Source organism: Lissotriton helveticus, chromosome 2_2 (genome assembly GCF_964261635.1).
Source record: "Lissotriton helveticus chromosome 2_2, aLisHel1.1, whole genome shotgun sequence".
Lineage (NCBI taxonomy): Eukaryota > Metazoa > Chordata > Amphibia > Caudata > Salamandridae > Lissotriton > Lissotriton helveticus.
The window spans coordinates 472,099,375-472,126,555 of NC_136060.1; the positions used below are offsets into that span (position 1 = coordinate 472,099,375).

The following is a 27,181-nucleotide window of genomic DNA, read 5'->3' on the forward strand; positions in this document are numbered from 1 at the left end:
GCTTTCGGCATGGAGGATTTTTTCTCCGAGCCGGATTTCTGTTTGGAACCAGAAGGCTTTGGTACCAACGAGGACTTTTGCCGACTCAGTACAAAGCTGGAAGGCTTGACTAGCTGTTTCGGAGCTGGGTCTGGAGGTGGGGCGTCGGAAACAATGTCTTGGTGCCAACCTTGGCCAGAAGGCAGAGTCCTGCACGTAGAAGGCTTCTTCCTCCTCTGCCGCTGATGCCTCATCGCCTTCTTGACCGGAACCTTCATCGAAGATGTCCGGCGTGCCAACCTTGGCCAGAAGGCAGAGGTGGTGCTGAAGCCTTGTGCTTTTTGGGAGTGATTTGAAGGGGAATAGGGTCTACCATACTCACGTCACCTTGTCCCTGCTGCAGTTCTTCGGTGTCGAAATCTATCATGAGCTCTAATTCGGAGTCCTACACTTAAGAAGGCTTTTTACTCCTCTGCCGCCGATGACTCAATGTCTTCTTGACCGGAATCTTCACTGAAGATGTCCAGCGTGTCTTCGATGCTCTGACGCGGCATCTCTCGACGTGTAGCCTGACTATCATGAAGAGTTTTCTTCGAGCGAAACGATCTGCAAGCGTCACAGTCTTCTTCCTTGTGCTCCGGAGACAAGCACAAGTTACACACCCTGTGTGAATCAGTGCGTGGATACTTCGCGTGGCACTAAGGGCAGAATTAGAACGGTGTCCGTTCCATTGACGAAGAGCTGACCCAATGCGGTTAGGCCCTAAGGCGGTCCACAGAGCTTTCCGATCACAAAGTAGATTCCGGTGACCATGTGCACAATCACCGAAAGGAGGAGTCACCTTACCTCATGATTGGGAAAGACTTCTTTGAAGAAAAACAACTTGCAAACATCAGGACCCAACACTAGATGGCAGGAATATGCAAAACGTATGTATCTACGGCACACATGCCTCGAACACAGAGTTTTCAAAGTCAGGAGACTTAATGAACAGCAGTGCATTGACTTGAGAAGGTGCAAATGATAAAAGTGAGGATCAAATTCATATCCTATTGTTGCAACAAAAAAGGTTTAGGGAGAAACATGATTTAAGCCTTTTGGAAATCTCACCACAACAGGTGATAAAAAAAAGACAGTCGTCCGACAAAAGCAGAAAGACAAAAGGGGTGACAAATAACTTAACAGTGTGTAATTGGAGTCCCTGTTGGGCCAAAGACCAAACAAACAATACATTCGTATTAGGGGTGCAACAAATGCCTCAAACTTAAACCAGCAGCCGGTGTAAACAGACTTCCCATAAATACATTTGGCTTCTACTCAAATCCTCTTCCATATCCTCAAGTTGGAACTGCTGCGTAGGCAGCTCTATCCCGAGGGTGTGCGATGTTGCCATGCTCTCTTGGCTACGCTTTTTCTCCAGAGGAGACAAATGCCATCAAAGGCCATGCCCATCAATGACTGGAATCTACACCCTAGACCCAAAAAAGTGGTTACAAATGTGGGCTTTCTCATTGGTAATACTACTCTGTCCCTTCAAGAGCAACTAACTATAGTTCAAGGGACGTGTTTCAGACTACTACGTATCCTCCAGGAATTATTCTGGTGGATCCCAGTAGCTTGGAAAAGGAACATAATCCAAGCTTTAGTCCTGAGTAGGATAGACTATGAAAATGCATTATATGGAGTCACAGCCGATTGTTTGTTCTCAAGGCTTCAAACTGTTAAAAATACAACTGGCAAACTTGTTTGCAACGTAGGTAACGGAAGCTCAGCATCTGCCTGCCTTGACTAGCTTCATTGGTTACCAGTTCATAAACAAGCTATCTTTAAGTAACTGTGCCACAGGCATACAGTACTGCATGGAAACGACCCTCGGCTATGAATGAATGAGGACATTTATATAGCGCACAGCTACTCAACAAGAGTGTTCCAGCGCTCAGAAAGGCCTTTCCAACAACCCAACTAACATTCCCAGATGCTAAAGCTGAAAAATGCGGCTAAATGATGGACGTCTATAGACGGAATAACAAGGTTTTAAGCAATTTCCTAAATGTGGCTAAGTCCATAACAAATCTCAGTGACAAAGTGAGCGAGTTCCAAGCCTGTGCTCCTAAGAGCCTGAAAGAGATTCCGTCCAAACGAGCACGGAATATTCTTGAAACAGAAGCCAAGTTCAGGGAGGAGGATCTCAGGGTTCAGGGTGGTGCATATTGGGTTACTCTTTTGCTAAGGTAGCCCGCAACTCTCCCACGAAAGGCCTTCAAAAATAACACCAAAGCCTTGAACCTAATCCTTTTGATCACTGGAAGCCAGTGAAGAACTTTACGATGTGGGGAAACATGGGTCCTAGGCTTCAGCATAAGAACTGCTCTGGCGACTGTGTTTTGGGCCACCTGCAGGCGCCTATGCAGTTATTCTGGAAGGCCCAGTTACAGGACATTGACATAGTCCAGTCTGGAAATGACCAACGCCTGGACTACGGGCTTCCTAGAGTCCAAAGGCAAAAGTGGGAGACATTTTCACAGCATCCGTAGAAGGCCAAAGCAAGTTCCCACTACCGATTAAACTTGGGTTCTTATAGATAGGGAATCGTCAATCAAAATGCCCAGGTTTTTAACTGTGTGTTGGGCAGAGAGCTGAGGTGACATATCTTCTGGCCACCAATGTCTCCATTCACCCGAAGGAGGAGAGCCCCAAAAATTAATTTCGGACTTCTCCGGGTTACATTTCAGTTGGTTGGTCCTTAACCACACAAACACATTAGCGAGGCAGATTTTGATCTTCCTGCCCTCAAAGCTCTCTCCCCTGTCACAGGACAACAGAAGCTGTGTATCGTCGGCGTATAAGATACTTTTAGCACTGTACGCTTCAGCCAGAGATGCAAGTGGGGACATATACAAATTAAATAATGTGGGACTTAAAATGGAGCCCTGCGGGACCCCAACGTTAAGACTGGGGATTGCAGCCGCATAAGGCGGTGTCCATACCTCCTGACCTTCCAGAAAGGAAGAGAGACATTTTAGAACAGAGCCTTTGATACTGAGATCCTGCATCCTTTCCAAGAGCCTATTATGGGGAACGGTATCAAAGGCAGCTGACGGGTTTAATAAGATCAGCTAATAAGATGGCTATTCCTCCCACAGCGAGGCTCTCCTTGATATGTTCAGAGACCTCTAATAATGCAAACTCAGTGCAATAGTTAGCTCTAACGCCAGACTGACTGACATGTAAAAGGTTTTTCATTTTCACATAGTCCGTGATAACCATCTTCATGTATTTTACCAGAACCTTGGTAAATGCCTGAAGCGGGGAAATGGGTCTATAATTCGCTAACAATTTGGGGTCAGCAGTAGGCTTTTTAAGCAGTGGCAGAATGTTTGCCTGCTTCCATGTCGAAGGCAAGTGTCCAGAGGCTATCGAGGAATTAAGTATTTTATTTACCACAGGAATTATGGCTGTGGCCACAGTTGCTAACAGTTTTGCAGGGCACGGGTTGACGGGGGAGCCAGATTTGAGATCCTTGATAATAGCCAGTGATACTTTAGGTTCAAACCAGGGAAACTGCAGGTGGCTCCAGATGTAAATTCTGGGCAGCCAAGTGCAGCACTATTGCATAAGAGGCTCCTTCCTCCAAAGCCACTTTAGGAGGAGAGACCAATCCAGTGTCGTCTGCCAGTTCCTCATACCTGTTGTCCTCCAGTTCATCAAATAGATATTGGAATAAAGAAGGGTCCTCAAACCCCGTCCAGTAATCATCTCTCTTTTTCATTTAATTCTCTATAACGTGAGTAGGGTTTACATCCTTTTGCAATACCAGGAAATGTTGCCAATCTTTTTCATATTGGTGGTGTGTTTTTAGGAAAAAAAGTAGCTGACTTCTTTAATGAGACTTGACCTTTAGAGCAATATGCAGCTCTCCTGGTCGTCAAGTACCGATATATGTTATGTAGTAGGAAAAGTTAAAAAAAACTTGGTGAGATGGGTGGTGCCAGGAAGGAAAAAGGTGGAAAGGGATGTAGATTGTCCAATATGGAAAGGTTTAACTGCCTGGGGGAGGAAAGTTGCTATAGTCCTGATGACAAGGTTGTCCAGGAAAAAGAAAGTGAATGGTGGACCGACGCTCAGTTTCTCCAACTCACCAACGCACCTTGATGAGGCAATAGCAATAAGAAAAGCAACCCATTAACATAGCTGACAACTGTGAATTAGCTCAAAAGGGATGTCCATCTAAAAGGTGAAAACGAGGTTTAGGTCTCACTGGAGCATGACAAACGGCTTGGGAGGTAACATATTTATAAGTCCCTTCAGAAACCTCATCATTACAGTTGATTTAAAGAGGGATGGTAGGTTCAGAAGGTACAGTAGAGTAGACACGGCTGCTATGAATCCCTTGACAGTGCAACTGCATAGGCTTGCTGGACCAGTAAGAGAGCAAATGGGAGGACTTCAGACAGAGCCCTGAATGGATATGGATCCGTGTCCGATATATAGTGAGGCTTTAACATTTGGTGTCACTGAAAAGCGGAACGGATCCAAATGTACTAGGGATTGTGCAACAATTTCGAAAAAAACTATTTGTGCTTGGAGATGCTTTTACAAAATGATCCATCTGTTTCAGGAATTATTTTTATCATTCTCACATTAAAACCCAGATGAACAACTTACTTACCTTCGGTAATGCCCTTTCTGGTACAGACACTATTAAACTGCTAAAGATAGTGATTTCCTTTAACGTTGGATAAACCATCACTTTTCCGTCTTTCCATCTCTTCACCCCTCTAATGTAGAGGAGAGACTTCACTGTCTGGATCCAAAGAGGGCTCTCAGTTTATACATCGGTCGTACCAGACAATAGCAAATGGACGATCAGCTGTTTATTGGGTTTACAGGAGCAAGGAAAGGAAAAACGGTGCAAAATAACCCATCTTTTGCTGGATTGTACTCTGCATCAAGATCAGTTATGCAATACGGAAAAAACTGCCTCCGGAAGGCTTGTTGGCTCATTTGACCAGAGCCAAGGCTGCTGCTACTATTACTGCATTGGCACCCAGAGTGCCTGTCCTGTATAGCTGACATGCATATGCGAGGGCATCACTCCATTCATTAATGAAGCACTACTGTCCTCACAGACAGGTCCACTGAGACAGGCACGTTGTATGTTCAGTTCGGCAGGATTTTTTGATTTGAGTGGTTCACAGACCCAGTTCCTGAGAGGTATCCATTTGAACGAGATGGAATCTGCAGTTAGAAGTCTCTATCAGAGGATCTTGTTACTTACCATAAGTAATGCTTTTTCTTGTAGAGACTTTAACTACAGATCCCTCAGCAACCCTTCCTTCCTTCTAGTTCCTTGAAATAGATTCTGTAGGAAAGTAGGATCTGCTTTCATGGTTACCCCCCCCCCCCCCACTTTTTGCTGGTATCATTCTGTTTTCGGACGAGTCCGACTGGGATCCTGCTAATCAGGACCCCAGTCACTGTACTTCCTCTCTAAATTTGACAGTGGTGAGTACTCTGGTACCTTCCCAACTGGCTGCTGGTGTACACAGGTAAGTCCCTAGTATATGGTACTAAGGTACCCAGGGCATATGTACACCAGGGGCCTCCCAAGTGCTGCATCATATAATATGCCACCCATGAGAGATTACTCAAACTGTGACTACAGGTCTGCCATTGCAGCTTGTGAAAGTTGGTGCTAGCACTGCACTTAAAACCCATAAGTCACTGCTATGGCAGGCTCTATATGTCCTGAGGGAAAGGTGCTTGGTTACAACTCTGAGGGTGCCCCTGCATGAGCAGGGCCCCTCTGCAAACCCAAGAGTCAACAATCCAGGCTTTGTAAGTGGGGTCAGCCATTTAATACATAAAGTGACATCAAGTCAAATACAAGATGTCTAACTATATATTGGCTGCACCAAAACCGGTGTTTCATATCAAACATGTTGGAATCCTACCCCAACACTGATTCCAGTGTTGGATGTAGGATCCCAAGTCCTAGGGTGCACCCCTAGGGTACCCCCCTGTATTCCCTGTACCAGCCTTTCAGGGTCTGTCAGCAAGCTAGTGCTGCTGCCGACCCCAGACACGATTTTGCCCTCCTGCAGCTGAGCTGAGCTCGGACAGGGAAAGGTAGAACAATAGGTTTTCTGTCACAGAGAGCTGTGACCACCTCCCAGACAGGACTTAGGGTATTGGGCAGGGGCGAGGGCGCTTGCCAGCGCCACCAGACTGCTTGGAGGGCACATTTGTTGCCATCCTTGCACACTCCAGATTGAGCAAGTTCAGGGAGCCATTGGCTCCTGCTCTGGCGCGAAACTGGACAAAGGACATGAGTATCCTTCCCTCTGTCCAGCCCCTCCTCTGTGAGCCATCCGTGAATCGACACAACCCTTTCCCTAGGGTACTTACGGACTTACCTGTGGGGGCTCTTCAGATTCATCATATGACAAGATTCAAGTCTGAAACCACTTCAACTGTCTCCTGCTGCTCCTGGTCTCGTCGTCCTGCCAGTCTTCTGCGTCGTCTGTGCCTGTGCTTCATCCAGGTTCTTCTCCAGGCCTGTGGGCATCAAAGATACCTGAAGTAATCTCCCATGGAGTGAAGGAGTCACTCCCTTGCATTGGCAGGCACCCAACTAGCTGACCGGTCTGCTGCTCCTGACACTCCATAGAAGCGTGGATCAATGGTTAGAGCGGCAGACCCTGACGTAGAGGTTCTGGCCCGGGACCAGGGTTCAATTCCCGCCTCGACGGCTCTTGGACTCAATTTCCCCGGACCTGATAATTCTCGCCTCGGTGCCTAGTCTAATCATGGGTCCCACTCTGTGACTCTGGGCAATAGCTTGCTTAATCTCCAAAACGGCCCCAGCAGCGCTTGGATGCCTGGCTACACCTTGGGGGTGCCCAGGAGTGGACAATTCACAGGAAAGCCAGGATGGGTTCCACAGCGGTATGAATACAGCGCTACGAGACCTCTGGGTAAAAGTGCACTCTATAAATACAAACACATTTACATTTACATAGACTCCAAAAGGCTCAGCAACACAGGTGGTGGTTCTACAACTCCCTCATGGCCTGATCTGTCCTCTCTGCAAGTTTGAAGCCAGTATCCCTCGTCAGAACCGCTGAAACAGAACCTCTGTGAACAGTGTCGACTTGCCGTTGCCAAGGCTTGTTTCCTCCGTCCTCCAGAGAGCTTTGGCTACAAGAAGTTCTAGCCTCCAGTCTCTCTTCCTGCCAAGATCTTCATCCTCACCACATCCTCTGCACAGAGGTCCTGCATCTTTGATGAGCTGCTTGAGGTCCTCTTGCAACTCCTGTGCCTTTGGCATGTGGGTCTTCTTAAGGGCCTTTTTTGGCTTCAGTGGGCTCCCCTGCTTGCTCGGGGCCTGCTCTGACTCTCCTACGCTTGATGAGTTCCTTGGACCTTACTAGTCCCAACGCTGCACCTTCTTTGTTTACCATCTCTGTTGCTGCTGCAAAGGCTTGTTGATGCTCCCGCAAAACAGACCCACTGGTTCATGACTACCAACAAAGGAAAGCTCCTGGTCTTTCACAGCATTTCCTGGTCCGCACAGCTGCAGCGACAAGGTCACCGTCATCATCCTGCGTTTTCCGTCATTGGTAGATACTAGTCTTGCGTGCCTCAGGTCACTTCCGAGTGGCATAGACTCTGTCCCCTCTACTTGCAGGTACTCCTCTTCAAGAATCCACCCTTGCATTCCACTGGAATCTTTCACTTCACCTTCTTATCCAGCAGCATCTTCACTTCATTTGTGGTCTATGATGGTTTCCAACGACACTTCACACCTATGCATCCGGCTTTCCTGGTGAAGGTATCCTGGTTCCAGGAGTATCCACGGGTGAGGTGATTCTCAAACCTTCTATCTTCCACTGGGTTTCTTTAGGTTCCACTGAGAAATGTCCTTGATAAACTACAACCGCGACTTTCCCATTGACTCCCATTGAGTATGCAGCTGTGTTTCTACTTTACAGCCTCCATGGGGTTCCTGGGTACTTACCTAGGGTGGTTCCTTGTGCTCCCAGCTCTTCTGAGTCTTCTAGTCCAAGTCCTGACTTCGGCCGCAGTTCACATTCACTTCTTTAGTATATGGTTTGGTGTCCCCCTGGAGACCACTGTGTATTTGTGCTTACTTACCGGTTTACATTTGAAATATTGTGTGTATTGTGTTGATATCTCCTGATAGGAGATATACCAGTATGTATAATGAATATAACTATTTTAATAACTACACTTTGTGGTTCTTTTTCATTTAACCTACACTATAAGAGAAGTTCTGATAAAACATGCTGCTTAACACTCCATCTGGACTAAGCCTGAAGGCTGCTCTCCACATCTACCATGTAGAGAGCTTTCTATGGTTGTCGTAGACCACTAAAATCACCTTAGGGGTTGTCTGGATATGTGCAAGGTGCTTCACTTAAATAAGTGTGCACCATATACTAAGCCAGCCTCCTACAGATTCCTTCCCTAAAAAGATTCCTATCTAGGAATCTGCACCATGGAAACATACAATTTGATACTTGCTCCATGTGTTCAGGTGCGAAGAGTCAAGAAAGCAACTGATGTCCACATGCATGGGTGGCACTTATACAGGCTCCCATAAGTCACATTTGGAGCAGATGTCGCTGACAAGAAGTTGCAGGCGCCACCTCCCAGAGTGCAAGGGGTGCAGCAAAAGTTTTCTGGATACTGTCTGACACCCGGGGAATATTCTAAGGTGAGGATTCTGCAGTGAGAAGTCTCTTATTCCCATAATGTGAAGGTAAAAAAAATTGATATTAACAAAAACAAACTGTGCTTATATGATATGATTGGCAACATTCATATTAAAGAAATATTCATATGATGCTAGTCAACTTAACAGAAACGATTTTCAAGTTACTGAAAACTGTGAAATAAATTAACTAATAAAATTATTAGAAATAGCCCCATAAACACACTTACCAACCAGGACACATTAAGTAGCGAGCTTTCATTGTCTGAGGGCTTGAAAAACTGTTTTCAGACAAAATGAGATCAATGTCGTCATTCCTAGAAGATAGTAGAAAACACCTTATTAAGTATCTGACATATCTAAATTGGCAAACATAGGTTCAAGTACAACACTGAAATATAATTAAATGATAAAAGTACAGTATAAAAACACGGTTTCTAAGTGAAGAACAAGTTACTTACTTTCGGTAACAGTGCATCTGTAAGAGACATATATTTGTTATAGAATCCTTACCTTACAATCACCGCCAGGCGTCAGACTGGATCCGGAGAAACTTTTTCTTAGCAGTACCCCTGTGGGGTCGGTTGGTCGAGTCGGTCGACTCCGCGTCTGTCGTCGGCATCGTGGTCGCCGGGATGACATCCCGGTGTCTACTTAGACGCAGCCCTGCGCACTGATGTCAGTTCTGACATGACTTTCCACACCAGAAGCACAAGCCACGCAAGACATTAACCACTGGTGCGCAAAACTAGGGCCCTGCAAGGGAGTCCCTGTCCCTAGAAGACATTTCGCTGAATGGGGAGGATGGGTGGGGCGGTAAGGAATCTATAACTAATATATGTCTCCTACAGAAACATCGTTAAAGAAGGTAAGTAACTTGATCATGTGAAAGAGACTATTAGTTATAGATTCCTTACCCTAAAATAGATACCACTCCCTTCCACTCCCTTAGGAAGTCCTGGAGAACAGAACAGCTGAAAAAGCCTTCTCCCAGGAAACGGCTGTCCAGGCAGTAATGCTTAGTAAACGTGTGCAGGGATACCCACAGAACTCCACGTCCCAAAGCAGAAGTAGCTGCCATCGCCCGGGTAGAGTGAGCGTGCAGTCCTACTGGAGGTTCCTTTTTAGCCAAAGAATAACAGAACTTAATGCATAGGACGACCCATCGAGAGATGGTACGTTTTTGCACTGCTTGACCTTTCTTGGCACCCACATAACCCACGAAGTGTTGATGGTCTAGCCGGAAGACTTTAGTGTGGTCGAGGTAGAAAGACAGAGCACGTTTTAGGTCCAGACGGTGGAGTCTCTCCTCTTTGGAAGGGTGCGGAGGCGGGAAGAATGTGGGCAATGTAATGGTCTGACCTATGTGGAAAGAGGTAACCACTTTGGGCAGAAAAGAGGGCCTAGTACAGAGGACTCCTTTGTCCGGATGGACAGCAAGAAAGGGAGTTCTGGAAGATAAGGATTGAAGCTCACTCACCCAGCAAGCAGAGGTGATGGCAAGCAAGAAAGCAGGCTTCAAAGTAAGGAGGCGAAGAGAACAATTATGAAGAGGCTATAAGGGAGCATGCATAAGATAATTGAGGACAAGATTTAAATCCCACTGGGGCATTATGAAAGGAGAAGGAGGAAAGAGATGAGAATGCCCTTCAGAAATCTGTTAACAATAGGGGACTTGAAAAGAGAAGGCTGTTCAGGAAGGCGAAGAAAGGCCGAAATGGCCGAAAGATAGCCTTGAAGAGTTCCCAGAGCAGAGCCCTGCTGGGATAAAGGAAGAATGAAGAGAAGAACCTCTGAAAGAGGGGCGGAAATGAGATCCACAGCCTTTGCTGTGCACCATGCCACAAATTTGTTCCATCTACAGGCGTATACTGTTTCAGTGGAGGAATGCCTGGCTGCCAACATGACATTACAGACTTTGGGAGGAAGGTCGAAAGCGGTCAACTGTCCCCGTCCAATCTCCATGCGAGGAGGTGGAGACTCGCCAGGTTTGGGTGGAGATTCGTCCTCTGCTGCTGCGACAGAAGATCCTCCCGAAGAGGCAGTCTGATCGGAGGATCGATGGCCATCCTCAAGAGCTCAGGGTACCAGACTCTTCATGCCCAGTCCGTAGCCACAAGAATGACTTGGGCTTGGTCGCGCTTGATCTTCTTCAGCACTCTGGGCAGATGTGGTACAGGCGGAAAGGCATACAGGAGGTAGCAACTCCACTCGAGACGAAAAGCGCCGCCAAGCGAGAGCCGCCTTGGAAACTCCAACACGCAGAACTAATGACATTGCACGTTCTTTTCGGTGACAAATAGATCTAACCAAGGCTCTCCCCACTGCTGAAAGAGACCTTGCGCTACCTCTTAGTGAAGATGCCATTCGTGATCCATCATGCACCGGCGGCAGAGTTTGTCCGTCCTGGTGTTCAGGGAACCAGCCAGGTGTTGAAGCACCAGAGATATGCCCTGATGTTCCACCCATGTGCAAAGGTGAAGAGCCTCTTGATATAGGGTTCACTAACTCACCCTGCCCTGTTTGTTGCAGTACCACATGGCGGCGGTGTTGTTTGTGAACACCTGCACTACTCTTCATTTGACAGAAGGAATGAATGCCTTCAGTGCAAAATGAATCGCCCGGAGCACCAGAAGGTTGATGTAGAGCGGGGACTCCACCCGAGAACAGAGTCCTCTGATCTCCACCTCTCCCATATGGCCGCCTCATCCCAGGAGGAGCACCAAGTCACAAATTTGTCCCAACTACAGGCCTATTACATTCTTTGTTGAGGGATGCCTGGCTGCCAAAATCACATCACAGATCTCGGAAGGAGGATCAAAGGAATTCAACTCAATCTTCATGCATAAAGGTGTAGTGCAGGTTTGGGTGCAGAACCCTGCCCTGCTGTTGTCACAAGATATCCTCCTGAAGGGGCAGTCTGATTGGGGGACGGATGCTAATAATAAGGTTTTCTGAATAGCAAACTCTGTGCCCTGTCCAGAGCCACCAAGATGACTTGGCCCAGTTGGTCTTGAGAACTACGGGAAGTTGTGGTATTAGAAAGGTGTACAGGAGTCCAGAGTTTCATTCTCAGCAATACACCTTTCCTAGCAAGAGTCGCTTTGGAAACTCCAACAAGCATAACTGCTGACATTGTGCGTTCTAGGAGGTGGCAACGAAATCTAGCCAAGGTTTTCCCCATTCTTGGAAGAGACCTCTTGCCACCTCCGGATGTAGGCTCTATTTGTGGTCCTCAAGGTACCGACAGCTGAGTTTGTTTGCCCTGGTGTTCAGAGATCCTGCCAGGTGCTGTACAACCAGGAGATGGCCTGAAGTTTCAGCCTAGTCTAGAGGAACAGGACAACCTGGCACAGGGTCCACAACCCCACTGCGCCCTGTTTGGTGCAATACCACATGGTGCTAGATTTGTCTGTGAACACCTGAACCAGCCTTCCCTTGATGGATGGGTGGAATGCTTTCACTGCCAAGTGGACAGCACTCTGTTCCAGAAGACTGATGTGGAGCTGAGATTCCACTGGAGACAAGAGTTTTCGGATCTCCAGCTCTTCTAGATGGCCGCAACAACCAAAAAGAGATGCATGGGTCAGCACTGCCAGCTCCAGTTGGGAAAGGGATAGTGGTCTGCCACTGACCCAATCGCAATTTGTCCGCCACTACTGCAGATCTTTTGCAGTCACCTTTAACATCTAAACCAGGTCGGAGAGATTCCCCTAGTGCTGTGCCTACTGGGACATCTGATACACTGCAGAGCCCGCGTGTGCCATTGGGCATGCTTCACCAGCAAGATGCAGGATACCATTACACCCAGCAGCCTTTCAGGATTGAGGTCGAAACATTGGATCATTGCCCAATTGTCCAGGAGTCTCTGCTCCAGAGGACAGTAGCAGAACTACACTGAGTGAACAATGGCTCCAATGAAACAGAGGGTCTGAGGAGGAGTGTGGTGTGACTTTGGCATGTTGAAAGTAAATCCCAGCAAGTGCAGAAGGTCCGCCATAGTCTCAAGATGGGTGACAACTGCCTGGAGTGCTTCGGCAGCCAGTCATTGATGTAGGAGAAGAATGGGACCCTGGCCTACATAGATGTGCTTCAACCACCACCATTACTTTCATGAACACCCGGGGGTGCTGAAAAGGCCAAAGGGAAGCACAGGGAACTGGAAATGCTCCTGGCCAACCAGGAACCACAGGTAACACCTGTGAGCTGGCAGGACGGGGATATGGAAATAATGCTACAATTCAGGCTCCAGGTAGACAGAACCGGAGCCAAGGAGAGCATCTTGGATTTCTCTTTCTTAAAAAGTCATAGAGGGTGCAGGCATAGTATGGGGCACATCCTACTTCTGGCACTGGGTCACCCCCAATGACCTGCTTGTTGACCCAATCTCTTAACTTGTTGATTTATATAGTCTACAAATATGCCACAGCACAGGTGATGGCAGATCCTTTTATCCATGTGGCACAGAATATGAGATCAACAGTACGCTGGATCATGGGTCAGATGTTTTTCCCTCATTTTAAAACAGCTTTTCCAACAACTATTGAGCGTTACCAATACAATTTGCTGGTTTCAAACCCTAACTGAAATAGGCCTAGTTTATATTTGAGTCTTACAAGTCACCTAAAAAAATATGCAATATAGGTTCAGTGACAAAGTGGTGCCTGGATCCAGATTTGTTGGAATATCAAGAGCCAGGTGACATTAAGTTTTTCCTTGTGTTATATCATAGCAATGACAGGAATATTAGCTAGCTACTGGTAAGATACAGAAACATTAACAGCACTAGTCAACAATATAGTAGGTCACTGGCAGTCTGAAAAGTAGTTTACGATCATTCTAGTAAGTGTATGTAAATGGTATTTGTAAAGGTATGCATTCAGACTCCAAAAGCACACTGATACTACTTTGTAAAAAAATAACTTGTTTAGCGTCAGTTACCTTATAACAACTCCTTTTTCTGCAAGGATAAATGCAGCACCAGGGTTTGTAGCACGAATAAGGCTCTGGAGCTGAACCAGTAGTGGGTTTGTTTGATCTGAAGTCAGAGTAGTAAATGCAACGTTGCTTACAAGTCCTATAAAAAAACAAATGGAATACACAAATGATAAAATAGTTTTTAAAAATGATGTTAAGGACAACGACTTCAACTGTGAACAGGGTACAATAGAATGTGGTAAAGAATCTGGCAAAAAGAAAAAATAAATTTATTTACTGCAACATTAGCTCTTGTTATTGATTACTTTTACACTATAAATCCTGACCCCCCCTCTCATATCCAATCATCTTCTCTCTTCACATAATGATAAAAGCAATTGTATGGTTTTTGAAATGTTAAATCTGCAATACCCCCATAAGAGTATAAACGTTGCTAAAGGAAAAGAAAGCACCTTTGGAAATATGTATACAAGACTACAATAAGTTAACATGACATTTTAATCAGTTTAGAACTCTCAGCTTTGGATGAGCAAAGGACTAATGACATTAGGGAAGAAAGGGCACATCATAGTGCACAAGAAGTTTATGAAGAATGATGTAACTAAACTTCACCAAAAGAGCTTGCCTCTAATATTTCAGGTCTCTGACAGACTCTCAGCTATCTCGCAAAGCTTCCACAATTAAGACAATGAAAAGGGTCAAAATTGATCAGTTCAAATTCATCAGCTAGATGATCATAACCATCATTCATGGAGTGAGGGTATTAACTCTGCACCAGTCTAACTATAGAATTAGTCTTTGGGGAAAAGATGGCCCATTTTAGTTAGCTTTAAGATGGGATAAGATAAAGGAAGTTAGAATGTATAAACATCCACAATTGCTCTTTTCTACAAACTGAAACAGGAATGAAAAAACAAGTTAAGTAGTTTCAGTAAAGCCTTATCTGGCAGAGACTATCTAGCCATAGATTCATCACCTTACACTGGAATGTGCGCAGTGCCTATATAGGCATGACTGTATCTCTTGACTATTTCAGTGCTCGAAACACGGAGCCACTTTAGAAGGTTTTTGGCCAGTGTGCAAATTCTAAGGCTCTAAAAGGAGCTTTTTAGTATGAAAAGTCACGTTTGCAGAACAGAGAGGATGGAAGGGTCATTAGGAAATCTACTGCATTATAATGTCTCTTCCAGGTAAGGAGCCACCTAAGGTAAGTAACTTGATCTTCTGTAAGAGAATTCTAGCTGCTGATTGCTTACCTTAGAATAGATACAAAAGCAATACCTCTCGAGAAGTGAGCCTGCTAACTGGCTCAGACCAAAAAGCCCTAGATGGCCGAAAGGGTAAAGTGCCTGTAACTACAGACCTAACTGTCAAGGCAGTAGTGTTTGGTTAACATGTCCATGGAAGCGCTCACATAGCAGCCTGACCCATGTCCAGAACAGGAACTACACAAGCTGATGCAATGGATGGATCTCTGGTTCTGGTGGACTGAGTCCACAGGCCCCCATGGGGTTGTTTCTTCACTAATGCATACTAGATCTTGATGCAGATTACAATCCATCTGGAGATGGTCCATTTCTACACTATTTTCTCCTTCTTCGTTTTAGTGAATACTACAAAGAGCTGATTACCCACCCGGTGTTCTTTGAGATATATATATATATATATATCTATATATCTATCTATCTATCTATCTATCTATCTATCTATCTATCTATCTATCTATCTATATATACAGGAAGGGGCCATTACCACCAATCTATATCAAAAGCCAACTGCTGGCAACACGCTTCTACATGCGACAAGTTTTCATCCGCGCCATACAATAGATAGTCTGCCCTATGGCGAATTCTTAAGAATCAAACGCGCATGTAGTACTGAGCAGGCTTGGATAGAGTCACGAGAAATTGCTAGAAATAGACTGTTAGCCAGGGGCTACAAAAAACATAATCTGGAGGTAGCAATATCCAAAGTTAACACAATAGACAGAATAAGTTTGCTACAACCAAAGATTCCGGTTGCAAGTGAACAGACTGTCAGGATATTGGACACACCTGTGTCAACGGACAGTCTCCCACCAGTAGCCTCCTGTAGATTCATCACCACTTACAGCAAACAGTCACAAGCAATCAGAAGAATTCTGAATTCCCAATGGCCCATAGCTCTAACTGATGGTGTATTAAGAAGTACTCTACCCGTTAAACCTGACATCACATATCGCAAAGCTTATTCAATGAGATGTGATTTAGTTCACAATAGCCCAGAGGTTATGAACAAAGAGTACTGGGTGTCCTCCAAGTATGGTTTCTTCAAATGCAGCAGCTGCAGAGCCTGCAAGTTTGGTGTTAACACCAAAACATACCGAGGTGCCTTTGATGATCAGGAAATAAGAATCAAAGGCAACTTTAATTGCAAGACAGAGTTCGCAGTCTATGTTTTATCCTGTACATGCGGACTCCGGTATGTTGGTAGTACGAAGTTACCAGTTCAGGCTCGGATTCTCCAACACCTCAGAGCGACTGTCAATTCTGACCAGTCATATCCAGTGGCAAGACATGTGAAGTCAGCACATGGGGGCAATTTAAATGTCTTGTCTTATTTTGTAATTGACAGTGTGCCGATAAACAGAAGGGGTGGTGATAGGGACAAGTCCCTTAGAAGGTTGGAGTCCAAATATATATTGGAGTTAGACACTAAGAGCCCGAATGGCCTTAATATTTGCGAAGATCTGTACCATTACCTGTGAGACTATTTGTGTAATCCATGATATGATCTGTTTTGAAAGCTTTGCATTTTTTGAAATACTTATGTATATACATGAAATGAATTTTATACAGGTACACTTTGATAACATCAGAAAATTGGGATTTTTTGCTGTTGGTAGAGCATGGGGAGATCTGATGTTATCGTGACTCCTTTTTTAGGGTTATGCTTCTATCGGATCCTACCAGGCACTCATCAGCAACCTTGATATATTGTACTGTGTATTGAGATATTGGTTTTATTGTGTATATATATAGATGTAGATATGTATTTCGTCAAAATTATTATTATGCATTTTGATCTTAAGGATCAAACGTGATGTCAGGTTGCGGATAAGCATTAGCCACTTTAGTACGTTGAATCATGAAATGATGAATATATAAGCTTTGATGGTTATGCTGTCCCGTATTGCTGCTAGTTCTGTCCCGTATTAGACTCCCCGGCTGGGGATTCTATTGTATTTTAGATTTGCACTTTACACTTTGCACTTTTTGACACTTTAGCACTTTTCGGATGTTTTAACCAGTGACAATGTGTATATATAATCTTTTTTAAAATATGTAGATGGACTGTTATTTAGTGTATATAGCTCAGAGAAGCCACGATTTCCATGACTGTACTTATGGAGTATTTGTACGGATAAAATGTATATTGTTGTAATATCGTCACAGTATACAAAAGTCGGAATCGGTTGGTATATCTATGAGAGAAATAATGTGAGCATATACTAAACTGTATTTGAACAGTAAGAATGTGTGGCCTGCAGTAATATGCTGAGAGGTCGAAAACACCACGTTTTAAAATCAGTCTGTCTACTATGTTCATCAAACATACAATATGGTCACATGGTATAGAATTCAGTGCTTCAATTGGTGAATTGCCATTTTTTAAACTTGTGTTGTGTGTAATGGCAAACACTCGTTATTTCCGGTGAACAAGGCGACAGGGTCGCCGAAACGCGTCCGGTCTAGGGCACTACTGCTGCACTTTATGCAAAACAAATAAAGAAAAAAAGATATCAATCTGCTACCTGAGACTGTTGTCCGTTCTTTCTCCGTAAGGGTGCGGCATCTGCGGTGTCCTTTGGAGCGGTGGATTATATATATATATATCTATATATATATATATATATATATAGATATATATATATATATATATCTTCCTCCTTAGAGGGGTGAAGCGCAGCAAAGAAAATCAGCAGCATGATATTTTGTCTGACATGGAAAGGTGTCACGATCTTCAGAAGTAAATAGGCAAAGCTTTGAAGAACCAGTTTGTCTGGGAAGAAGCTGGTGTAGGCAGGGTGAATAGGAAGAGCCTGTATCTCGCTGATCCCCCTGGCCGATATGATGGACCACCAAGGATACTGTCTTGATCGTTCGAAGTAGTAGAAGGAAGCTATATATAGGGTTCAAAGGGGTAATACATCAAATAAGTTAAACCTAAATTAAGGTCCCATTGGGGCAAAACAAAAGGTTTGGGAGGAAATGTGCTAAAGACCTTTCAGAAAAGGTTATCACACCGGTGACTTATACATGGAGAATGATTCGAAGACCGTTAAAAAGCCAAGATGGCCGAAAGGCAAAATGTGCCCAGTGCAAGGCCTTGCCGGACTAAGTCAGAACAAACAACACTTCAATGTGTTTCGCAGAGCACCAAGCCATGAGCTAGCATCAACAGCTGGTGTATACAGTTTTTTTGTTGACAGACAACTGGCTGCCAAAATGACCTCACAGACTTCAGGAGGAAGATCGAAGACTCAACTGTCGCCGCTCAATCTCCAAGCATGAAGGTTGCTGCGCTCAGAGATCGTCCCGGAAGGGCAGCCTGATTGGAGGACAGATGCTCTTACCCTGATGTTCTGCACACCACATTTTCTTTGCCCAATCCGGAGCCAACATAATTACTTGGAACAAGTTGGTTCCGATCTTTTTCAGAACTCTGGGGAGAAGAAGTAATGATGGGATGGTATATAAGAGTCCAGAAATCCAGACTAGTTGGAATGGGTATCCGAGCGAGAGTCAGTTTGTAAACTCAAAAGCGCAGAAATGCAGACATTGAGCATTCTCTGCAGTGGCAAATACATCTGGTCAACGTTCTCCCCAGTCCTGAATAAACCTTGAGCCACCTCTGCACGAAGTCGTCATCTGTAGTCTGGGAAGCATCGACAGCTGAGTTCATCTGCCCAGCATTGAAAGATCCCGACAGGTGCTGCACAACCAGACAAATGTCCTGACATTATAGCCATGTCCAGAGGCGCAGTATCACATGGCAGTCGTGTTGTCTGTGATATCACATGGCAGTGGTGTTGTCTGTGAACACCTGGACCAGATTTCCTTTGATGGAGGGCAGAAAAGCTTTCAATGTCAAGCGAATTGCCCAGCAGATTGACATGGAGACAAGTCTCGACCAGAGGCCTCTGATCTCCACCTCTCCCAGATGGCTGCCCCAGCCTAGAAACGATAAATCGGTCACCAAAATGCAGTCCTTTGGCCACCACTGCAGATATTTCGTAATCCCCTTTGAAATGTGGACCAGGCTGGAGAGATTCCCCTAATGCTGTGCCCACTGGGACTTCAGACCCCACTGCAGAGCCCGCATATTCAATCTGCCACCAATGAAGCAATGGCCCTGCCCAGTGAGTCTGCTATGTACAGAGTGTTGGGCGAAGAAAACTGGGACCTAAGAGCAGGACAGTGGTGACATGCAATTGTCCTGTGCATGGGGGGTGCCTTTGCAGGACTTGGCTCAGCTCTTCAAGGGCTTCATTGAGGGCAGGAGAGGTTCTGTCTGAAACATCTCCATCAAGACATTTGTCTTAACTTCCACAGAGGCTAAAGTGCGAGGACCTCGGCCGCCATCCTCACTATCATAGCAAATGAGGTTATCTCCTCCATTGCCAAACTAAGAGGGGAGACCAGGTCAGTTTTTAGTGAGGTGTCCAGGCCACTGGAATGAGCTAGCTGCTCATTCCAGTTATCATCCAATTGGGCCAAAGGGCCTTCCTGGAGATAAGGGTAGCCACAAGGATCCTCAGATCCACCTCAGTCAAACTCCCCACAAGGCCTGTAAAAGAAAGGAGGGACAGTCTCTGACCTGGACAGTCAGTGGCGATGTCAAGCAACGCTAGTTCAGCTCCATATCGAAGTCGGGAAAGACTATGGGCTTAGTGCCATGGGGGCGAACGCCTGCAAAGGTTTTGGTTTGTGACCGGAGTAAGTCCGGATCCAGGAATAGATCCAGAGGGCCTGATTGGCACAAAGGGCGAACACGCCTGTGGAAATGCAGTTTGGGTACCTCCTTTGCCCATGAGCCCCAATGGCGATTCAGAGGGGGCATGCTGCTGTAATATGAGGTGCATGGCCTCCTAAAGCTCTTTGAATTGGTCTTGCCTCCAAGAAATTCAGGGGAGCGCAGCAAGGACTCAGGCTCATAAGGGGAAGTGCAGGAGCCGGGCCTTGACTTGTGAGGTCTTTCCTGCACCCAGATCAGCAAATGTGTTGATACTTCTGACCACAAAGGGGTTCCGAGGAGTCTCACCACCGTCCAAATGCAACCCATTCAGAAGCACCAATATTAACATTTGAAATCCCTACACTTGGAAGAGTATAGCCTTGATGAAGTCGCGGGATTCGCCCCAATTGCGACAAAACACTTGTTGGCTGTGACTGAAATCAACAAAATAAAGCCCGAAAAGAAAGAACTAAAAGGAATTGTTTATATTTTGTTTGAAATCATTGTGTTTGTACGTTAAACAGGGAAACCTTGACTAAACGTAACGTGTGCTTGGGAGTGAAATTCATGTTTATAAAGCTTTTGCTTTTGTTTTCTGGAGTTGAGTGGTTCTCCACACCTTTGACATAATTTTTAGAACTTACAATTTGTGCAAACCTGCCAAGTGGCGCCGAAATCCCTATACTTAATACCACGTAACTTAGGATTGACGTTCACAAAATACTTCGCCTTCAGGCTAGAGATTTCCGATATTACTCAAAATAGTGAGACTGTATCCACCAAAAGAGGGTTTTAGAAGAGCAAATATGTTATATAAAACTTTAGTTGACACAAGCAGCATTAGCAGTGATCGGTGATCATGCGAATTAGTATTTAATACAATCCCAATCAAATATCAAGCTTAAATTCAAAGTACGAAAAAACTCAGTGGAACAAACGATGCAGGGGGAGATTATATCCCCACATGACATTGGTTATGAGTGGTATTTTTAATTCACTTTTAATACAAAGAGGGAACATATTTCTTCACTGTTTTTCCAACCAATACACAGAAAACAATGCACAATATTGACCCACCTTGTGAACACTGGTCCAGAAATTTTGGAAAAAGAAACCTAATAGGAAATAAAATACAATGGTTAACAGGTTGCATTCCTTAAACTAATCAATATGTTTAACTTTAAACATGTCTATTGAAACAGACCAATGTACTGCTTACTAAATACTTACCATTTTCAATACTGCTGCACATTATTCATGTAGGTGTTTTATAAGTGGCCAAAAATTGCCTTACAGGTACTTCACAGCATGAGCATACACTGTACATCAGAATCCAAATTGTTGGAAGCGAGACCTCTTACTTGCCCTTTTTCTGTAGTTAACAAAAGGACACTGGTTCTGTCAAAGGACGGTTTGAATAGTTCTAATTTGAGGGTGCAGACTGGGCTGGATTCATGGTTCCTCGCTGGCACCAGAACGTCATTATTAGGTATCTTGGACTCAAAGTTAACAACTGGTGTGCATCTGCCATTTGAGAGATCACTGGAGCATTAGGCGAAAGTCATCAGAGATTCCTTGTGATATTTCGTAATGGAGCTCGCGTTTGAGGGCACGCAGAACCTTTGTGTAGGTTTTAATAGGCCTGGGCCATAATGCACAGTATCTTTGTCTCTATTGAACTCAACAGGGCACCCGACCTCAACAGGACCCTGCACACAGCCGCCCTAGTGCCGCTGAGGAACTCTACAGCAAGCCTGTGCGGAGCTTATACTATTGTGTTACACAGATTTGGTTCTGTATGTAAAAACATTTTAAATTCAAAATAATCCCAATGTTCTTGATGTACACAACACTTACCTTCTTAACTCTCTGTCTGGTAAATGCTATATCTAGCTGCAGTTTCCTCACCTTGTCAATATCCTCATGCACTAGACTGGATCAGGAGATTGTTTTCCAGTAACTCCATTGGTTGTCAGTAAGTGGCATTGTCCGGCTCTGCAAGTCCCACCTTGAAATGACGCCGGAGCCCCACACACCAACCAACCATGCAGGTTGAGTTCAGTATCTTTCTGAAATCTGCCCATACCTTCGGACGCAGATTTGTAAACTGAGAAAAGAGTCCATTCTACAGAAAAGAGAGTTGAGTGGGTCGATGGGGAATGAGCAGTTAGATAGAAGAGTATCCACCAGAAATAGAGTTAACGAAAATAAGTAACTTGTTCTTCTGATGGATACTTATAAACACAGATACCTCATCTTGAGGACAGAAAGCAAAGCAGTCTCCCCCAAGTTAGTGGGACTCTGGAATGGCCCAGAGCCGAGATTCCTGGAGGAGTAATGGGAAAAGTGCCCCTCCCATAGTCCCAGGCTATCAAGGTAGAAGTGAATCGTAACGTGTGAACTCAAGGCATCTGGGGGCTACTTTTTAGTCAGTTGTGAGAAAGTGCCCTCTTTCTTGCATGGTATGCCCCCACTTTTTGCTGAATTGCTGATGTTCTTTGAGTGAGTATGGCTGGGCTCCTGCTAATCAGGTACCCAGGGTCTAGACGCCTACGGGTATTTGTTGCGCTTTAGAAATGTCAAAAATAAATAGGTTCCTCCCTAAAACTGCATTGAAGCCTAAACCCAATTGGCATCTCTAGCCCCATGTCAGCCCCTGATAAATGGTACCATAGGCCTCTAAGGGCAGCAGCACTTATGGTGCCACCCTTAGAGGCCCTGTACCCTGACACTCACACACTGCCTTTGCAGGCTGCATGTCTTGGTGCAGAACAAAGTGAAGAGTCGACATGGCACACATCCCTGTGTGCCATGCCCACAAACTACTGCCCTGGCATACCTCTAGCTGGGTGCCCTATTCCAGTGGTGAGGATACAGGTGCGGGAGCCCTGTACCTCTACAGTACCTTTTAATAATACCTATGGTGAAAGGTCAGATAGGCCGGTCTTAAAAGCCTATCAAGCAATGGTTCCCCCACAATTTTTGTATGGAGCCGAGGTTATTTATCTCAGTGGTAAGACCTCCTGGGATAGAGAGGAGGGAAATATATTAAAAAGCTTATTCGCACTGCCAAAATCCTCTATGATGCAGGCAGCACGACTGGAGCTGGGAATAACTTCCTGGGCTATAACAGCTTGTATGAGCCTTGTACGCTTCTGGCAGCGGTTGGGAGTAGGGGAAATCGCTAAAATCTCCCAATGGGCTAAGGAGGAAATCACCATTAGTGAGCTTCGATGGGCAAAAGAGGTGAGAGCCTCGGTAAGCAAGGCTTATGGGGTGTTAGATTTGAAGGTATGCTTGCCGCAAGATCCCATAATAATTGGGAAAAAAGAATTAAAGATTCAAGGGGTCAATATGTCCCGTAGTTATGATCGGGACTACCTTGCTCAGAAGACCTCGGTAGCACACATGAAATTGGCGTGGGAGAGTAGCCAACACTTCCCTTACGTGGATCGGCTACCCAGCCACAATCTGAGGCGAGAAGTCTTGAAAATGCGAATTGGCAAAAACCCAGGTTATGCGAATAACGGGGTTCGAAACCTAATGATAGGATGTAATGGGAAATGCACCTGCACTTTAGGAACCACCTGCGATATTTTACACATTTTATTAGATTGTACGAGATTTTTAGACTTTCGAAAGGAGTTTTTATGTCCGATTTTTTAAAAATATAAGATTACGCACAGAATGCAAGCTGCTACTCTGTTGGTGAAAATGGAGAATTTAGATATAGCCTGTGCGTTGGGGAAATATATGAATAAAGTTAAGTTGTTCCTCAAATGCGCAGAAGAACATGTATAGTGCAGCCCTTATCTTTGAATAAGGGTAGAGACACCAAGGTATAACAGTAGTAAAATCGCATTCTGAAGAAGTCATGTATAGGAAAAAATATATATATATATATATATATATATATATATATATATATTTTTTTTTATTTCTTTTTCGCGATTTTAATAAATAAATGTTATAATACTCCATTTTAAATGGAACAAGAGAAGTTAAACTACATGTATCTCGAGGTGTAATTGTGGTTTTAAAATTATCATGTTATGCTGCTGCTCTCTCTCTTGCTGAATGTTGTCATGTTTTGTTGCTGTTCTTTCTCTTATCACGGAATGTGGGAAGTGTACTTTTAAGGTTTTAACAAATCAATAAAGTTTTGTTTGACTGACTGACTGACACTACAGTACACAGGTCCATTCCTGCCATTAAGAGTATATGGTGCTGTGAGTTTGTCATTACGAACTCCACATCACCATAATGGCTACACTGAAGACTGGGAAGTTTGGTATCGAACTTCTCAGCACATTAAAGCCAAACTTATGCCAGTGTGGGATTTAATGTAAAATGCACCAGAGACCAACCTCCAGTGACCTGACTGAGTGGCTGCCTAGGCTTCCACCACCAGACATGTTTATGGACCCCTGGGTCGAGAGCTTGCTGCTCTCGGGGGCCTGAAACAATGCACATCCTGGGACGAGGTGCTAAGCCTCCTCCCCCAGGATGGGCAGGGTTCACGAAGGAGAAGCTTCAAAGGCATGCCGCCTTTGTGAGCCTCTCCAGACCATTTGCTGCTTTCAGCAACTGGTCCCCACTGGTTCTACCCCCCACTTTGGGCGGGAGAACCAGCGGGAAAAACAATCGAGGAAGAGAGGTGTGCTCACCTCTGCCAACTCCACCCCTAAGGTGGGGGAGGCGAGGAGGAGCACAACCTCGAGTCCCCGCCATCTTGAGGATGGGGGACCCAGTCACCCAGGGACAGGCTCCTGCCCTCCTCCCACTGGAGAGTGGCAGAATAGGGGGTGTACCCACCCCAGGGAAGAGACCCATTGGTCCCTGCAATTAACTTACATGTAATGCCCCTACATTTAGTATTTAGGGGCACCCTGAACCTTCCTTCCTCAGATCCAGCAACCACAAGTAAAAGAAGAGAAGAAGGACGAGACGCCGTGCAGAGCTAACAGGAGGAAGACGCCCACTGACTTGGCCCCAGCCCTACAGGCCTGTCTCCCCTTGAACCTCCTCCTGCAAAACCCTGGTGTGTCCAGCAGCCAGCAACCTCAAAAACCCCGGAGGACCTGTCTGCCTTCACTTTCCAAGCTGTTTCTCCCATGAACACCGGACGTTCTGGTGCCAGAGAGGAACCATGAATCCAGCCCAGTCTGCACCCGCCAAACCCGGCCCGAGCTTGAGTGGGAAAATACCACAAGGAGTTCTCCCCCCGCGATCCTGACATGAGATCTGGCGACCCCATACCTGCCTCAAGCCTGCAGCCCCAATCCAGAGGACCTCCCCTACTGCGATCAGGACGGGTAACAAAATCAGACGTCCCAAGGCACCCCTGCACCCGACGCCCCACGGCCATGTGTGCCAAACCCAGCGGTGCCTAACCAATCCTCAACATCCCTACTTACCCCTCGAAGTGGTGGTCGCTCCTGGAAGATCCTCGTCCCCGAGCCTGAATTGTTTCTTTGTCTCTATTGAACTCAACAGGGCACCCGACCTCAAAACAGGACCCTGCACCCAGCCGCCCTAGTGCCGCTGAGGGTGCCCCTTTTGTGCTAACTTGGTCCCCAACTTGCCCTGAGCCTAACCCTAGGAGCTTTGCTCCCACAACCCCGTGGCCTGCTTGCCAGCAGCCACCAACCGGAGTCCCCCTATCCTCCATAGGATGCCATTGGGCCTCAACACTCTGCACACGACCGCCCGAGTGCCGCTGAGGGTGCAACAACAGTGCATCACTGACCCTAGGAGACCTCCGAGTCTAACCCCAGGACCCGTACTCCAAAGACCGATTACCTACCTGGAAACCGATAACCTCTATTTCCTCATAAAATAACATTGACACTTTTTCTCCCAAAAAGTTTCCAAATGTCGACTTTTGAAAACTAAGAATATTCCTTAAAAATCACCCGAATAACCAAAATGCATTTTCTCAACTGTTTTCAGGAAATGTCCCAGTGCTGAATCTAGGTATCCAGCCCTGAGTAAGAAAAGTATTATTAAAGTAACTTACCTGCAGAGTGAATTTTCTCCTATAGGATAACATTGGTGATTATATGTGAAATTTTTTCTAAGTGTCAACTTTTAAAATACAATAATATTCTTTAAAAATCGTACAACTAACTAAAACGTATTTACTCAACTGTTTTCAGGAAATGCCCCGGTGCTGAATCTAGGATCCAGCACTGTGTTAATAAAAGTAATCCGAAAAGTAAACTAGAAAGGTACGAAAAACACAGCAGCAGACCAAGGTCAAGAACATAGGTTCCGTTAGTTTCAATTATAGGTTGATGCAACTACTCCCGACACCCTCTGCCAAGAGATGCATAAAGTACAAAATGTCCACAAAAAAGGAAGGTGCACTCCAAAAAGAGTCAGTTGAGAAAAGTAAACTAATTGCATTTTACTGAAAAAGCCTATTGATTTCTATGTACTGAGTCTACTAAGTTTGTGCATTGCATTGCAACTCCTGTAAACTCGAATTGGTACAAAGTCCTACTGTATTTTGAAAGTATTCAACAACAGTATCTTGTAGCTGCAAAGTATTTACATGCTTACCTGTACCAGGCTTGCTTGGTTCTAGAAATAAAACAGTATATTTTTTATACAAAACAATTGGCCTAGAGTTCAGTTCTTGAGTGTGTGAATTCATTTGCTGACTGAGTGTGTACATCAAATGCTTAACACTGTCCTCTGATACTGCCTTACTGCTCGACCAAGCTACCACTTTAGAGAGTACGGTTCTATCTAACTTTAACCTCTGCCAAACCTCTGGAGACCCTTGGACTCTATACACACTGTACCTCACTTTGGTGCAGTATATATAGAGCCAGTTTCTTACAGCAGTGTATAGCAGATTTCGATGCAGATTTCTATCTACCCTACAAGGGTTCTTTTCTCCATCGCCTTACTATTATTTGCTCCTGTGAACCCCACAAAGAGCTAATCATTCAACAGATCGTCCTTGGTGCAATCGATATAAAAGCTTAAGGCTATTCTGGGATCCGAAAAGTTTAGAATTTATTCCTCTTTTGAGGAATGAGGGGGAGCAAAGAAAACTAGAAGGATGATGGATTGTCAGACGTGAAAAAGTGTTACAACGTTAGGAAGAAATGCAGCCCTAGACCAGGCTGTTCGAATAAGCCTTTGGGGTCGGCAAGCGCCTGGATATACCCTATTGGGTGATTAGCCGCGCTTTATAAATCCTGATTGATAGTCAAAGCACCAGTTTATCCAAATAAAGGTAGTACATGGTTGCTGGACGGACAGCACTTGCAACTTACTCATGTGACAAGATGATACTTTTGCTATGCCCACTGAGACGTCAGTTGTCTGTTGTTGCGCACCTACACTTTCAAGGCAATATACAAGACTGGCACGGCATACCTCAACAATCGTGATTTTACAAACCTTCCTGACACCTCCATTTGACCTGACTCCTACTTGCACAAATCACACGCATACGGTAAACCAGATGCAGTAGTCGAACCTTCTCCTACATTGCTCCTACCGCTACAAATAAGA

At 45.1% G+C, this 27,181-nt stretch overlaps 1 protein-coding gene across 3 annotated transcripts in view; it reads right to left on the reverse strand.

The window, feature by feature from the left end:
* Positions 1–27,181, reverse strand: part of DNAAF9 (dynein axonemal assembly factor 9) — a 548,844-nt gene that overhangs the window by 113,883 nt on the left and 407,780 nt on the right. For all 3 annotated transcript variants that reach the window (XM_078678718.1, XM_078678720.1, XM_078678719.1), the window contains exons 29-31: positions 20,729–20,766; positions 13,658–13,793; positions 8,947–9,033 (exon numbers count right to left, since the gene is read on the reverse strand). In XM_078678718.1, coding sequence (XP_078534844.1) covers positions 8,947–9,033; positions 13,658–13,793; positions 20,729–20,766 — 261 coding nt within the window. The remainder of the gene's footprint in view (positions 1–8,946; positions 9,034–13,657; positions 13,794–20,728; positions 20,767–27,181) is intronic.